Below are 16,704 nucleotides of genomic sequence, written 5' to 3' on the forward strand. Positions count from 1 at the left end.
TGCCCTTGTTGCCAAGAAGGCCAATGGCATTTTGGGATGTATAAGTAGGGGCATTGCCAGCAGATCGAGGGATGTGATCGTTCCCCTCTATTCGACATTGGTGAGGCCTCATCTGGAGTACTGTGTCCAGTTTTGGGCCCCACACTACAAGAAGGATGTGGAAAAATTGGAAAGAGCCCAGCGGAGGGCAAGAAAAATGATTAGGGGACTGGAACACATGACTTATGAGGAGAGGCTGAGGGAACTGGGGATGTTTAGTCTTCAGAAGAGAAGAATGAGAGGGGATTTGATAGCTGCTTTCAATTACCTGAAAGGGGGTTCCAAAGAGGATGGCTGTAGACTGTTCTCAGTGGTAGCAGATGACAGAACAAGGAGTAATGGTCTCAAGTTGCAGTGGGGGCGATTTAGGTTGGATATTAGGAAAAACTTTTTCACTAGGAGGGTGGTGAAACACTGGAATGCGTTACCTAGGGAGGTGGTGGAATCTCCTTCCCTAGACGTTTTTAAGGTCAGGCTTGACAAAGCCCTGGCTGGGATGATTTAGTCGGGGATCGGTCCTGCTTTGAGCAGGGGGTTGGACTAGATGACCTCCTGAGGTCCCTTCCAACCCTGATATTCTATGATTCTATGATAAACAAGGAATATCAAGTAGAAGCAGGCAAGTTATATGTCTTTGTATCTGGTACTGGTGCAACTGCTATTGGAACAATGTGACCAGAGCCCGTGTACACAATTCAAGAAGGATATTGATCAATTGGAGCAGCATTCAGAGAATAACCAAAGCAATGATTAAACGATTCAAAAACATCTCATAGTGAAAGACTCAAGGAACTTGGCATGTTTAGATTAGCAAAGAGAAGGATAAAGGGTGATTTGATTACAGTCAATAAATACCTACATGGGGAACAAAAAAATTATAATAGAAAGCTCTTCAATGTAGCAAAGGTATAACCTGATGCAATGGCTGGAAGCTGAAGCTAGACAAATTCAGACTATAAATAAGGCAAACTTGTTTAATTGTGAGGGTAATTAACCACTGTAACAATATAGGAAGGCTTGTGGCAGATTCTCCATCACTGGATATTTAAAAATCAAGATTAGATGTTTTTCTAAAACATATGCTCTATTTCAAACAGAAAATTAATTCAGAGAAGTTCTTTGGCCTGTGCTACACAAGAAGTCTGAACAGATGATCACAGTTGTCCCTTCTGGTTTTATAACCTATGAATCTACACCTTGGGTACATTCTTTTAGATACCTGTTCTGAGTGTGAAGAAGATGCTGGATTAAGCACCCAGTGTATACACAATTGACTTTGGTTATTTTAACATTGTTTTGTTCATGTTAAAAATCAACCTCAGCGTGCAGACTGAAAGCTTTGATGAGAATATTTTGGCTCTTTGGCCATATATTAAACTAGAGATCATTAATATACAGCTATTTTAGGACTTCAGTCAAGTGAACTATATCTTTCGTTTTCTAGAGACCAAGTCCGATGAAAAAGTATTTTTTTCCCTCCACTTCCAAAGCCATATTTTTCATTTGATGTTACCTTACTTCCACAGCAAGAACTTTCAGTTGCTGCAAAATAACAGCTGATAAAATTCAAAATCTGTTTCTAAATTATTTTTATAAATTAACTTTAATAGTTTTGTTCTGTTTTCAAATTGAATATTATGTTACAAACACAAAAATACATTAAAAGAACATTATGGTTGCAGTCAAGCTCCCCAAAGTGAGCAAATGCAAGACTTAATCTCACCTGTGCAACTTTAGTTGTGTGTATTTATTACAATACAGTCTTTAATTAAATGGTCACATACTATTTTTTCCACATGACCCCTGCCTCATTCAGTGCACGGTGCTCACTTAAATTAGCTGCTGTTCAATATTTTTTCCTCCCTATTATTGAATTTATGATCCCAGGCCTTTATTTATTATTTGCACACTATTTGTACCCTGCTCTGAAAAAAGAATTACTAGTTTCCTCATGGGCCTATCTAGGTCAACCGTCACTAATTAATGAGTGCTTCACAAACATTACTTTATTTTCATAACACTCTGTAAAGGTGAGGGGATAGTATAATCCCCATTTTATAGATGGGGAACTAAGGCTGACGAAATAAGGCCAAAAGTATCCATTAGTTCATAGGTGCTGGAAGTAGTGGTGCTGGGGGTGCTGCCGCACCCGCTGGCTTGAAGTGGTTTCCACCATATACACGGTTTACATTTTGGTTCAATGGCTCAGCAGCCCACTATACAAATTATTCCAGTACCCCTGCATTAATTTGGCATGCCCAATCTGAGCTACCTTGGACCTGATTTTTCAGAGTATATAGCATTATATAGCACCAATATATTCAAATCAGTTCCCATTGACTTCAGTTGCTGTTGTGAGTGCCCAACAGTTCTGCAAATCTGACCCCTAGGTCTCAAGTCAGGGATGCAGAAAACATAGAACACAATCAGTGACCACCTGTGAGAGGTTTGCTTTAAGCCACTTGCCCAGCATCAGAGCAACTCTGTGGCAGAGGCAGGGATAGAATCCAGTTCTCCAGGGCAGCATTCACTGCTTTAACCATGAGACCCTCCAGTCTCTTCCTCATTCACTATACACCTTCCAACTACTGCAACAAATGAAGCAAGAGTCCTACAGACAACAGCCTCCTTCACTACACCACCCTCACCAATTCCCAGAGCAGGATCATCACATGCATGGAATGAGGGATCCTGTAGAAAAAAACAGCACAGGATCATGTAATTAAAGACTGGATCATAATGCATACACGCAAGGGGAGTGAATTAAGGTAAAACAGCCAACTTAATTCTGACATTTCCTAATTTTAGTGCTCGACTTTGCAACCTTAACATTCTTTTAACATATTTTAGTGTATGCAATTTTCTACTTGTTTAAAAAAGTAGAAAAAGTAAAATTCCATCATGTGGAATCATATTGACACTCATGAATCAGCAGGGTTGAAATCTTTACATCCTCCACACAGACCAAGGTCATTTGAGCTAACAGAGTATCCTACTGATAGCAGTAGGCGGTTGTCATCCTAGATGTGAACCAGCACTCGAGGGTGACAAGACACTTTGACAGTAGTTTCATAGATATTTGCTGACAGCAGAGGAATGGTGAAATTTGTGAATCTTGGGTTCCAACCCAGGCTCTAGAAGGGCGGAGATTCTCTTGTGGGCACAGACTCTTCTGCCTGTTCTCCTCAAACTTGACTCTTTGTGTCCCATTCCCTCCTACTTGACTCTCTCTCAGTTATGTCTTTTCACCATCCTGATCCTCAGTCCTGTCCTACTGTCCTCATCTAGTCAGTCCCAGTCTCCAATCCTCAGGCTTTTCAGCCTGGCACCAGTCTCCTTACCCAGTCAGTCCTAATCTCCACCTCTGGCTGCTCTGTCCCAGGCTGCATCCTCCACTCCCAGTCTACTTGTCCAGTCATTCCCAGTTCCCCCCAGCTCCTGTCCCCAGTCTCTTTGTCAGCAAGTCCAAGTTCCACCCATCCTTGCCTGATCTGTCTACATCCACCTCCCCTGGCTCCAGAGAGCCATCCCACCCACCCACCCAAACTTGCTAGGTAGCAAATCTGTCTGGCCATAGAAGGGGGAGTGTGCCTCACCTTTTAAAATGGCTTCCTGATGTTTGAGCAAATTCTGAGAGGCATACTCAGAGGCTCTACTGGTGCAATGATAGGTTTCAGAGTAGCAGCTGTGTTAGTCTGTATCCGCAAAAAGAAAAAGGAGTACTTGTGGCACCTTAGAGACTAAAATTTATTTGAGCATAAGCTTTTGGGAGCTACTGCTCACTTCATCGGATACATGTAACGGAAAATACAGTGGGGAGATGTTATATACACAGAGAACATGAAACAATGGGTGTTACCATACACAAGAGTATGTAACAAGAGTGATCAGGTAAGGTGAGCTATTACCAGCAGGACAGCGGGGGGTGCGCGGGGGACCTTTTGTAGTGATAATCAGAGTGGGCCATTTCCAGCAGTTGACAAGAACATGTGAGGAACAGTGTGCGTGTGTGGGGGGGAATAAACATGGGGAAATAGTTTTACTTTGTGTAATGACCCATCCACTCCCAATCTTTATTCAAGCCTAAGTTAATTGTATCCAGTTTGCAAATTAATTCCAATTCAGCAGTTTCTCGTTGGAGTTGTTTCTGAAGTTTCTTTGTTGAAGAATTGCCACTTTTAGGTCTGCAATCCAGTGACCAAAGAGATTGAAGCATTCTCCGACTGGTTTTTGAATGTTGTTATTCTTGACGTCTGATTTGTGTCCATTTATTCTTTTACGCAGAGACTGTCCATTTTGGCTAATGCACATGGCAGAGGGGCATTTCTGGCACATGATAGCATATATCACATTGGTAGATGTGCAAGTGAACGAGCCTCTGATAGTGTGGCTGATGTTATTAGGCCCTAAAGCTCACCTTACCTGATCACTCTTATTACAGTGTGTATGGTAACACCCATTGTTTCATGTTCTCCATGTATATAAAATCTCCCCACTGTATTTTCCACTACATACATCCGATGAAGTGAGCTGTAGCTCCCGAAAGCTTATGCTCAAATAAATTTGTTAGTCTCTAAGGTGCCACAAGTACTCCTTTTCTTTTTGCGGATACAGACTAACACGGCTGCTACTCTGAAACCTATTATTGCACCATTAGAGCCTCTGAGTATGCCTCTCAGAATTTGCTCATACATCAAGAAACCATTTTAAAAGGTGAGGCACACTCCCCCTTCTATGGCCAGACAGATTTGCTACCCAGCAAGTTTGGGTGGGTGGGTGGGATGGCTCTATTAACTCTTCACCTTTTCCTGTGCCCTTTGGGGTGCTCCAAAGGGAGTTGTTACAGGAGCAGTCTCTGAGTTTCCATGAGTGCAAGGACCACACTTTGGTCAAGCGTTTATGTAAGCTCCTTATTCCCCTCCCACAACACTGTGCAATCTTCACACTTAGCCATCCATCTATTTCCCAGATGTCAGTGATATTATTATGGTCAGTGATATGTCATTGCCCCTCAGGTTTAAGGAATTATGAGAAATAACAGGGCTCGACACATAAAATTAAGTAATTAGTCTTGTTTCTGTTTCTCTTAGCCCTGGTCTACACTACCAGTTTAGGTCGAATTTAGCAGAGTTAGATCGATTTAACCCTGCACCCGTCCACACAAGGAAGCCATTTTTGTCGACTTAATGGGCTTTTAAAATCGATTTCTGTACTCCTTCCCAATGAGAGGATTAGCGCTGAAATCGACAACGCTGGGTCAAATTTGGGTTAGTGTGGACGCAATTCAATGGTATTGGCCTCCGGGAGCTATCCCACAGTGCTCCAATTTGACCTCTCTGGACAGCACTCTCAACTCGGATGCACTGACCAGGTAGACATGAAAAGCCCTGGGAACTTTTGAATTTCATTTCCTGTTTGGCCAGTGTGGCGAGCTCATCAGCACAGGTGACCATGCAGAGCTCATCAGCAGAAGTGACCATGGAGTCCCAGAATCAAACCGAATGGGAGGTACGGGATCTGATCGCTGTATGGGTAAAGGAATCCATGCTATCAGAACTCCATTCCAAAAGACGAAATGCCAAATATTTGAAAAAATCTCCAAGGGCACGAAGGACAGAAGCTATCACAGGGACCCGCAGCAGTGCTGCTTGAAACTTAAGGAGCTTAGGCAAGCCTACCAAAAACCCAAGAGGCAAATGCCCACTCTGGGTCAGAGCCCCAGACATGCCACTTCTATGATGAGCTGAATGCAATTGTAGGCGGTGCCCCTACCACTGCCCCACCCCTGTACAATCTCACACAACAGGTGATGAGGAGGGGGAGGTTGAAGATAGCATACATCAGGCAAGCAGAGAAACCGTTCTCCCCGACAGCCAGGAATTGTTTATCACCCAGGATCCAATACCCTCTCAACCCAGGCTCCTGGACCTTGAAGGAGGAGAAGGCAGCTCTGGTGAGCGTACCTTTGTAAATATAATACACAGTTTAAAAGCAAGCGTGTTTAATGATTAATTTGCCCTGAAGACTTGGGATGCATTCGTGGCCAGTATAGCTACTGGAAAAGTCTGTTAACCTGTCTGGGGATTGGGCGGAAATCCTCCAGGGACATCTCAATGAAGCTGTCCTGGAGGTACTCCCAAAGCCTTTGCAAAAGGTTTCTGGGGAGAGTAGCCTTATTGAGTCCTCCATGGTAGGACACTTTACCACGGCAGGCCAGTAGCACGTAGTCTGGAATGATTGCATACGAAAGCATGGCAGCATGTGGTCCCAGTGTTTGCTAGCATTCAAGCAACATTCGTTCTTTATCTCCCTCTGTTATCCTCAGGAGAGTGATATCATTTGTGGTCACCTGGTTGAAATAGGGGAATGATATCAGGAGGGCCAAATCGCACCTGGAGCTGCAGCTAGCAAGAGATGTCAAGAGTAACAAGAAGGGTTTCTTCAGGTATGTTGGCAACAAGAAGAAAGCTAAGGAAAATGTGGGCCCCTTACTGAATGAGGGAGGCAACCTAGTGACAGAGGATGTGGAAAAAGCTAATATACTCAATGCTTTTTTTCCCTCTGTTTTCACTAACAAGGTCAGCTCCCAGACTGCTGCGCTGGGCATCACAAAATGGGAAAGAGATGTCCAGCCCTCTGTGGAGATAGAGGTGGTTAGGGACTATTAGGAAAAGCTGGACATGCACAAGTCCATGGGGCCGGACGAGTTGCATCCGAGAGTGCTGAAGGAATTGACGGCTGTGATTGCAGAGCCATTGGCCATTATCTTTGAAAACTCGTGGCGAACCGGGGAAGTCCCGGATGACTGGAAAAAGGCTAATGTAGTGCCCATCTTTAAAAAAGGGAAGAAGGAGGATCCTGGGAACTACAGGCCAGTCAGCCTCACCTCAGTTCCTGGAAAAATCATGGAGCAGGTCCTCAAAGAATCAATCCTGAAGCACTTGCATGAGAAGAAAGTGATCAGGAACAGCCAGCATGGATTCACCAAGGGAAGGTCATGCCTGACTAATCTAATCGCCTTTTATGATGAGATTACTGGTTCTGTGGATGAAGGGAAAGCAGTGGATGTATTGTTTCTTGACTTTAGCAAAGCTTTTGACACAGTCTCCCACAGTATTCTTGTCAGCAAGTTAAGGAAGTATGGGCTGGATGAATGCACTATAAGGTGGGTAGAAAGCTGGCTAGATTGTCAGGCTCAACGGGTAGTGATCAATGGCTCCATGTCTAGTTGGCAGCCGGTATCAAGTGGAGTGCCCCAGGGGTCGGTCCTGGGTCCGGTTTTGTTCAATATCTTCATAAATGATCTGGAGGATGGTGTGGATTGCACTCTCAGCAAATTTGCGGATGATACTAAACTGGGAGGAGTGGTAGATACGCTGGAGGGGAGGGATAGGATACAGAAGGACCTAGACCAATTGGAGGATTGGGCCAAAAGAAATCTGATGAGGTTCAACAAGGACAAGTGCAGGGTCCTGCACTTAGGATGGAAAAATCCAATGCACCGCTACAGACTAGGGACCGAATGGCTAGGCAGCAGTTCTGCGGAAAAGGACCTAGGGGTGACAGTGGACGAGAAGCTGGATATGAGTCAGCAGTGTGCCCTTGTTGCCAAGAAGGCCAATGGCATTTTGGGATGTATAAGTAGGGGCATAGCGAGCAGATCGAGGGACGTGATCGTTCCCCTCTATTCGACATTGGTGAGGCCTCATCTGGAGTACTGTGTCCAGTTTTGGGCCTCACACTACAAGAAGGATGTGGATAAATTGGAGAGAGGCCAGCGAAGGGCAACAAAAATGATTAGGGGTCTGGAACACATGAGTTATGAGGAGAGGCTGAGGGAGTTGGGATTGTTTAGCCTGCAGAAGAGAAGAATGAGGGGGGATTTGATAGCTGCTTTCAACTACCTGAAAGGGGGTTCCAAAGAGGATGGCTCTAGCAGATGACAGAACGAGGAGTAATGGTCTCAAGTTGCAGTGGGGGAGGTTTAGATTGGATATTAGGAAAAACTTTTTCACTATGAGGGTGGTGAAACACTGGAATGCGTTACCTAGGGAGGTGGTAGAATCTCCTTCCTTAGAGGTTTTTAAGGTCAGGCTTGACAAAGCCCTGGCTGGGATTATTTAACTGGGAATTGGTCCTGCTTCAAGCAGGGGGTTGGACTAGATGACCTTCCGGGGTCCCTTCCAACCCTGATATTCTATGATTCTATTAAGGGGACATCAGAGGTGGCCATTCCTGCTGGGCTGTTTGCCTGTGGTTGAAAAGAAATCATCCCCGCTGTTAGCCATGCGGTGTGGGGAGGGGTGAAGCGATCATCCCAGAGAATTGGGTGTGTGTGTGGGGGGTTAGTTGGGTTTGTGCTGCATGATAACCTGAAAACATCAGCCCCTCCTTTTAAATGGGCAACGTGTCTTCTTCAATTTTAAGCTCCCTTTTTCCCTCCGGCAGCTGCAAATGTTTCAATGCTGCAACTAGCAACTCCATCCCAGAGGCTAGCGCAGATAAGAAGGCAAAAAAAAAAAGCACTCGTAATGAAACGTTCTCTGAGTTCATGCAGTCCACCCAAACTGAAAGAGCCCAACAGAATGCGTGGAGGCAGGCAATGGCAGAGTCCAGGAAACCACAAAATGAACACAAGGACAGGAGGGACACACGAGAGGATAGATGGCTGGAGCAACAGGAGAGGTGGCAGTAGCGTGATGAAAGGAAGCAGGATGCAATGCTGAGGTGAATGGAGGATCTAACTGATATGCTCCGGCATATGGTTGAGGTGCAGGAAAAGCACAGACTGACACTGCAGCCCCTGTGTAACCAACTGCCCTCCTCCCGAAGTGCCCAAGAATGCGGGGGTGGGGGGCAGCTCTGGGCACCCAATCACTCCACCCCAGAGGAATGCCCAAGCAACAGAAGGCTGGCATTCAATAAGTTTTGAAGTGCAGTGTAGCCTTGCCCTTCCCTCCTCCCCTCATCGACCACCCCAACCTTCCCGGGCTACCTTGGCATTTATCCCCCTATTTGTGTGACGAATTAATAAAGAATGCATGAATTTGAAACAGAAATGACTTTATTGCCTCTGCAAGCGGTGATCGAAGGGGGAAGGGGAAGGAGGTTGGCTTACAGGGAAGTAGAGTCAACCAAGGGGGTGGGTTTTCATCAAGGAGAAACAAACAGAACTGTCACACCACAGCCTGCTCAGCCATGAAACTGGTTTTCAAAGCTTCTCTGATGCACAGCGCACCCTGCTGTGCTCTTCTAACCGCCCTGGTGTCTGGGTGAGCGTAATCAGCGGCCAGGCGATTTTCCTCAACTTCCCACCCTGCCATAAACGTCTCCCCCTTACTCTCACAGATCTTGTGGAGCACACAGCAAGCAGTAACAACAATGGAAATATTGGTTTCGCTGAGGTCTAACCTTGTCAGTAAACTGCGCCAGCGTGCTTTTAAACATCCAAATGCACATTCTACCACCATTCTGCACTTGCTCAGCCTATAGTTGAATAGCGCCTGACTACTGTCCAGGGTGCCTGTGTATGGCTTCATGAGCCATGGCATTAAGGGATAGGCTGGGTCCCCAAGGATAACTATAGGCATTTCAACATCCCCAACGGTTATTTTCTGGTCTGGAAAGTAAGTCCCTTGCCGCAGCTGTTCAAACAGACCAGAGTTCCTGAAGATGAGAGCATCATGTACCTTTACGGCCATCCCACATGGATGTTGGTGAAACGTCCCTTATGATCCACCAGTGCTTGCAGCGCCATTGAAAAGTACCCCTTGCAGTTTATGTACTGGCTGCCTTGGTGGTCCGGTCCCAAGATAGGGATATGCGTTCCATCTATTGCCCCACCACAGTTAGGGAATCCCATTGCAGCAAACCCATCCACTATGAGCTGCACATTTCCCAGAGTCACTACCCTTTATAGCAGCAGCTCAGTGATTGCGTTGACTACTTGCATCACAGCAGCCCCCACAGTAGATTTGCCTACTCCAAATTGATTCCTGACTGACTGGTAGCTGTCTGGTGTTGCAAGCTTCCAGAGGGCTATCGCCATTCACTTGTGAACTGTGAGGGCTGCTCTCATCTTGGTATTCTTGCGCTTCAGGGCAGGGGAAAGCAAGTCACAAAGTTCCATGAAAGTGCCCTCACGCGTGCGAAAGTTTCACAGCTACTGAGAATCATCCCAGACCAGCAACATTATGCATTCCCACCGGTCTGTGTTTGTTTCCCGGGCCCAGAATCGGCATCCCACTGCATAAGCCTGCCCCATTGCCACCAGGATGGCCAAATTGTCGGAGCCCGTGCTTTGAGAGAAGTCTGTGTCCATGTCCTCATCACTCTTGTCACCGTGCTGCCATCGCCTCCTCTCCTGCTTTTGCAAGTTCTGCATATACTGCATGATAATGCATGAGGTGTTTACAATGCTCATAACTGCCGCAGTGATCTGAGCGGGCTCCATGCTTGCTGTGGTATGGCATCTGCAGGAGAGCAGGGTGCCAGAGGAAGCGGTGGTTGGATGACCAGTGTTGCAGACACACTGCATCGTCTGCTGCTAGGACACAACAGCTGAGCAGGCTGCACACTTGCCGCGGTATGGCGAGACAAGAGCAGCTGAGCAGAGTTGCAGCAGAAGCGGCCCTGCGAGACCACCAGGAGAGCAGAGTGCCAGATTAAGCGGTGGATGACAACAGTCATACAGAGGACCTGCGAGGTGGATTCATAGCATCAGAAGAGCAGAGTGGCAATGGAAGCGGTGGTTTGATGACGACGGTTAGCAGTCCTACTGTACCGTCTGCTGAAAGCAGTATGGTGCCTGCATGGAAAAAAGGCGCTAAACGATTGTCTGCCGTTGCTTTCACAGAGGGAGGGGTGACTGATGACGTGCACCCAAAACCACCCGCGACAATGTTTTTGCCCTATCAGGCATTAGGAGCTTAACCCAGAATTCCAATGGGCAGCAGAGACTGCGGGAACTTGGGATAGCTACCCACAGTGCAACGCTAGCCTCGGTACTGTGGATGCACGCCGCCGACTTAATGCGCTTAGTGCATTAGTGTGGGGACACACAGAATCGACTGTATAAAATCGCCTTCTAAAAAATCGCCTTCTATAAATTCGACCTAATTTTGTAGTGTAGACATACCCTTAGGATCACGTACATTGGATTCCTTTGTAAAGGTTTAATTGGCAGTCAGTCTTATTCACTGGGCTGAGGAGGCAGAGACAGAGCCCACGAGTCCTGCTTAATGGCAGCAGAGACTAAATGTGCTGATATGGCATCATGGAGTGTTGTGGGACAAGCATAACTAGTACTATTGCTTTAAGATTCCCAGAAAGACTATTCTCTCTAAGATTCTAAATACTCACCTCTTTGCAGGTGGGGAAACAAAGGAGTCCCTCATATGGGGTTAAAGTTCAAAAGGTGTCAGAGACTTGGGTCCAAAGCCTCAGCTGGAGTAAATAGCATCAGTGTCAATGGTGTGATGCTGGTCTACTGCAGCTGAGGATTTGGCTCTTGAGGTTCTGAGTTTTGGCAAACGGGCTGTCACAGTGTAGCATATAGACATGCTTTGGGATTGACTGATAAGGAGATTGTAGATATTTAGGGCATCATGGTAACAATTAGCTATTAGATTTACTGGTTAAAATTTATATTAAAAAAAGCCTAAGGGCTTTCCCCAGAACTTAGTTATTTTATTTTGTACCTTCTGGGAGGGGGAGTCAGGAGTATAACAATAGAAGGCTGATGCTGAACAAAACTGACAAAGTTAAAAAAAATACAACATCCACAGAGTATTCTATTAACTTACTTGTCAGTTACTGTTACTTTGAGATAAACACCAGGATTTTCTTAATACAGAGAAAGTTCTACTGCAATTAAATTACAAGCACATCAGGTTATGTACTGCACCAAGTTTGATACATTCAAATCAAATGTTTTCTCAGAGAAATAGCCTTCTCGATTTCTTGTAACATGTAGGTTTTTATTACTTTAATCTATTCATGGATCTTCTAGCAAAAGGTATTAAAAGCAATTATATAGGGAAAACTGGAAGCTAAAATTAAGTTTTGAGAAATTTCATAAGGCCTTTTCCTTTGATAAAAATATCTGTACTTATAATCTGACTAAACACACTGTCCTGGTTCATAAACTGCAAATGAAATACCACAGCCAAAGCTATCTACCTGCTGCTCTGCACTGCACTGCCATATACCTTAATCTTCTTGCTATGACAACACTGTGATTAGGGATTTCTCTTATGTATGTGCTGATCTTTTTCAGTGTATTCGTTAAAAGAAACTGCAAATATGTATGTCAAAGAAAACAAAAAATAATTAGTAAAGCTAGTGAGTGCATCTGCTGCTCTTTCAGCAGCAAGGGAACATATATGCCAAAAAGAGGAGGGAAAATGAAACATATGCATTACACCTACATTATTAATTTTTAATTTGTTCTTTTCTCTTCTTTGCAGGTGTCCGGAGATATGATAAAGGACAGCTCTACTCCGTCTCCGAGCTGAATCAAAATGTGAACCTGCTCTTCCTCTTCCTTTGCATTTTTCTGTAGAATAAAAGTGAGAGCCCATTAAACAACAGCTGGTGTCACTTTAACCTGCGAGAGCTGAACTACTGACATTTTAGAGTTTGATACAAATAAGAATACATGTAAGTGTTGTATACCTCAAAATATCCCCATTTCAGAGGAAAGGGAAGCAAGACCCACTTTCCTATAAAAAGGCAAATGCCGTTGCTCAAATGAAAAACAATTCATTATAACTCATGGCTTCAGACATAGGAAAATACAGATTTTTTTCTCCCTTTTCGTTTTCAGAAAATAAATTGCAACTGATCACTGACAAAAGGCAACAGTGTCTGAGATTAATCACCACTTCATCAAAATTCCATCAACTACTTTTTGTTTAAAAAAAGAAAAAAATGTTGGAAATGTAAAGTTAGAATGCCCCCTGTTGAGGTGTAATAAAAAACAAAAGATGAAAAAGAAAACCAACCCCCGCCGTAACTCATTAGATTTCCACAATGACAATATATGCTTGTCAGCAAGTGTGATGGTTACAAATGTCCCATTCTCATTTCCATGTCTTTAGAATTGTACTTTTCCTATCACATAGTCATCGCTTGATGCATTCTTTAATGGACATAAAATCCATTAAGGACAAGGATCAAACATTGTTTTTGGAAATGTCTGTGATTCCTCCCAGCCACCCCTATTCAGATATATGCAACTGTCAATTATATAAGCAAATTCAGGTCTCACTTATAATGTAGCAAGTTAAGAGTATCTCCACTGAAGTCAGTGGAATTACCTTGGATTGATGCTGGAGTAAAGGAGAGCAGAGTTTGCCCCATATTCTACAAAATGTCAAGAATAACAGTACCACCACAATTGAGAAAAGGAATTGTGGGAGTATAGAAAGAATCTGTTTGTCAAGCAAGTCTAATTAAAATCAATGCAGAATGTACAGTTGAGAATGTACAATTAGCACAGTCAGAAATTAATAGCCAAAAGCTGCGCATCTTGAAGTCTGCCCAGGAGAAGTTAGGAAGCCTTGATATCTACTGAACTGATGTGAAGCATAATATGCAGAATGAGACCATTAATGAGGCAATGTGGAGGGAGCCAACCTCCCCCATCCTCTTACTGAAGAATGTTACATTTATCTCATGCAACAGAGCCAACCAAAAAGGAGTGTATTTATATTTCAGTTAAAAAAACCCAGAAAGCTGTTGCACCCACTGAATAGCCAGGTAATTATACCTCTGTACCCCATATCCATCCTTGCCCTTTTGCCTTTGTGGCATGTTCACATATCAGTTATGGCCACCATTTAGACTCCAAACTTATGGATTATTAAGCAGATCTGAACAAAGTTACATATGAGTAATGTAACTAAGTAAAATGTTTGTAGGACCAGGTGACTGGATTGTAAACTGTTCAATTGCATTATCCTGACATTTAAGGGAGATGAGCAGCTGTACAAACATCAATAGGAGCTCCTGGTAGTCAGCACCTCTGAAAGTCAGACCATATGTGTTTCCTAATGTGAACCTAAGATTTGGTAGCAAACCTTTGTTGTCAGAGTTCAAATCCCATTCTGGTCACAGTTTCATCCATTCCTTAGTGAACACTTTTTCACATAAAATAATCCACAACATAATTTAGCCCAAATGGCAGTCTCTTCTCAGCAAAGCCAAGGTTATAACAGTGAGATATGTTGCAAGGCAAGACTGATGCATATGAACTTTTGAACACACCAACAGCACCACTAACCTCAGTGTTCATCTTCACATGTAGTTCTTTTTCCTTGTCATCACTAAGGCTTTGTCTACACTAGCACTTCTCTCGATAAAACTTCTGTCAGTCGGGGGTGTGGAAAAACACACCCCTGACCAACATAAGTTTCACCGACAAAAGCAGCGGTTTGGAGGGCCGCTCATTGGGGGTGGTTTAATTATGCTGACATAGGCATAATCTCCCGTCGGCATAGAGCGGCTGCACAGGAGACCTTACCGCGGCGCAGTTACAGTGGCACAGCTGTACCGCTGCAAGCCCTGTAGCGTAGACACAGCCAAAGGCTCCGATTCAGCAAAATACATAAACACGTTTCATTTTAAGCATTCATTTAAGTCTGTTTTACTTCATTTCACTGAAACACTCAGCATGTGATTAAGTGCTTTGCTAAACAGGGATGCACTTTAGCATGTGCTTCAGTACTTTGCTGAATCGGGGCCCAACTGCTGCTCTAGTGTGAGAGCACTTGTGATTTCTGTGGAATTTTTTCAAAACTTATTTTAGGTTTGTTCTACTCTTTTTCTTTGCAGAATCTTCATCCCTCTCCAATTCTAGCATCTTTTTCAGTGCTTCAATATCAGAGTCAGGCTCTATAGCTGATGTGGCAGTTAGAATTACAAAGTTTGAATGTTTGTGTAGCTTTCCCACGGCACTTGACTCCAGTCAGAGCCTGATGATTCCATTATTTGTTAGAGACTGTATCAGTAGGAGTACAAGCAACAGAAGTCCCAGTGATCACTAGGAGGAGGGAAAAGGAATATAGAACACATTTGGGAAAAATACTACAGAAATGAGACAGAAAATTCCCATCCTAGAGTAGAAGTTAGTGATGACAATGAAAAGGATCTGCTTGTGAAAAAAGAAGAGCTAAGTTAATGAGGCTGTTGGTCCATTTAAACCATCACTTGAAACATATATACTGGATGAGGGAAGTTTCTGAAATCTCCTTTTTCTCCCCGTGAACTTGCATATGCAACCACTGAAGGAGTCAATCCTGATTTCCTTCTCAGCTTCCTTGTTCACTGATTGTGTTTTTGAAATCTCTGTATATTTTTTTTAATGAAGTATTGCAACTCCTGATCATTTCCTATTGTACCAGGTCTGCAAATCACTCCTTAGAACAAAGGAATTTGCTTCATAATTTTTAAAATACAGAGTTGGTTACTACCCAGTTTTCAAAAAATTACAAAAAATGCACAGAAAACTTCCTTTCTACATAGCCAGTTTGGAATAAAAAGCAGCATAATAAAGTACTCCTTTTATTTTTATCCTGTGTTTAAAATTGAAAGGATTTCTCATCTCCCCACGTACTGTGACAGATTAATGGTCCAAAAAAAGCTCCATTTTGGGGCTGAAAATCTGTTCAGATGCCCCTTCCTGTGTGATAAAAAACCTAAAAAATAGCACTTAGAAAGGCTGTTTTCCAGTTTAGTTTTCACTCCACCTCTTCACCTGTGACAGAAGCAATCATTCATTTTTCATCTCTTCATGCTGCCCTCTACACTGTTTCTTTTATACATGGTCATCTACAGAATCACATGTATTAAGATTGAAAATTATGTCACAAGAAACATAAGATTTGGTAAGAATGGTAAATCTTAATATTAGGCCTATGGCACTGCCTGCTAATAAACTGCCAAATATAAAGTAAAGGCATGATCCTGCATCCTTTCTGCCAAAGTTGACAGTGGAAAAAGTGTATGCCAGATCAAGCCCCAAATGTCTTCCACATTTGTTACTCCCACTGAAAGTTAATGGCTTTTGGGTGCCTAAATTCCCTTTTGTACCTTTGAAAATCTCCCCCTTATTCATAAATCAGAAGACAGATTCATTGGCATGCTCCAGTGGCTTTGTGCTGCTCTCGCAATGTAAAAGACCCATAAGCTCAGCTTATATGGCTGACTGAGCCATACATTGCATCATCAGAGTAGGGCAAAGCAGTGGATATGGTACAGAACACTATTTGTTTATAATATTCTTATTCCCTAAATGAAGTGTGATTCTTAAAAATCTGAACTATAAAATGAAATGTTTATTCATCTAGTGAGAGATAAAAGTTATACCACTGATTCAATATTGACCTTACGTGGTGGTTACAGCCATAATGTCTCTTTATAACACTCCTTTCACTTCCTCTGCTAATTAAACATTATCCACCAACTGGATGTGTTACTTAGAAATCCCTGAAGTTTCCCGAACAAGAACCTTCTCTTCTCACTAGGATCCCCCAGAGTCCCTTGCATGGCATCATGTTCCTGGTCTACTCATGGATAATTATTACAGAAGCTGTCATGCGTATGTGTGTGTGTGTGTGTACACATGCGCATATGTGTGAGAGAAGATTAATACCCAGCCTTTGT

The 16,704-nt window shown here is 43.6% G+C and overlaps 1 protein-coding gene across 2 annotated transcripts in view; it reads right to left on the reverse strand.

Annotated features, from left to right (window-relative positions):
- KCNH8 (potassium voltage-gated channel subfamily H member 8) overlaps positions 1-16,704 on the reverse strand; it is a 388,105-nt gene that overhangs the window by 195,887 nt on the left and 175,514 nt on the right. For both annotated transcript variants that reach the window (XM_073333523.1, XM_073333524.1), the window contains exon 4: positions 12,468-12,595. In XM_073333523.1, the coding sequence (XP_073189624.1) occupies positions 12,468-12,595 (128 nt within the window). The remainder of the gene's footprint in view (positions 1-12,467; positions 12,596-16,704) is intronic.

Source organism: Lepidochelys kempii, chromosome 2 (genome assembly GCF_965140265.1).
Source record: "Lepidochelys kempii isolate rLepKem1 chromosome 2, rLepKem1.hap2, whole genome shotgun sequence".
NCBI classification, from domain to species: domain Eukaryota; kingdom Metazoa; phylum Chordata; order Testudines; family Cheloniidae; genus Lepidochelys; species Lepidochelys kempii.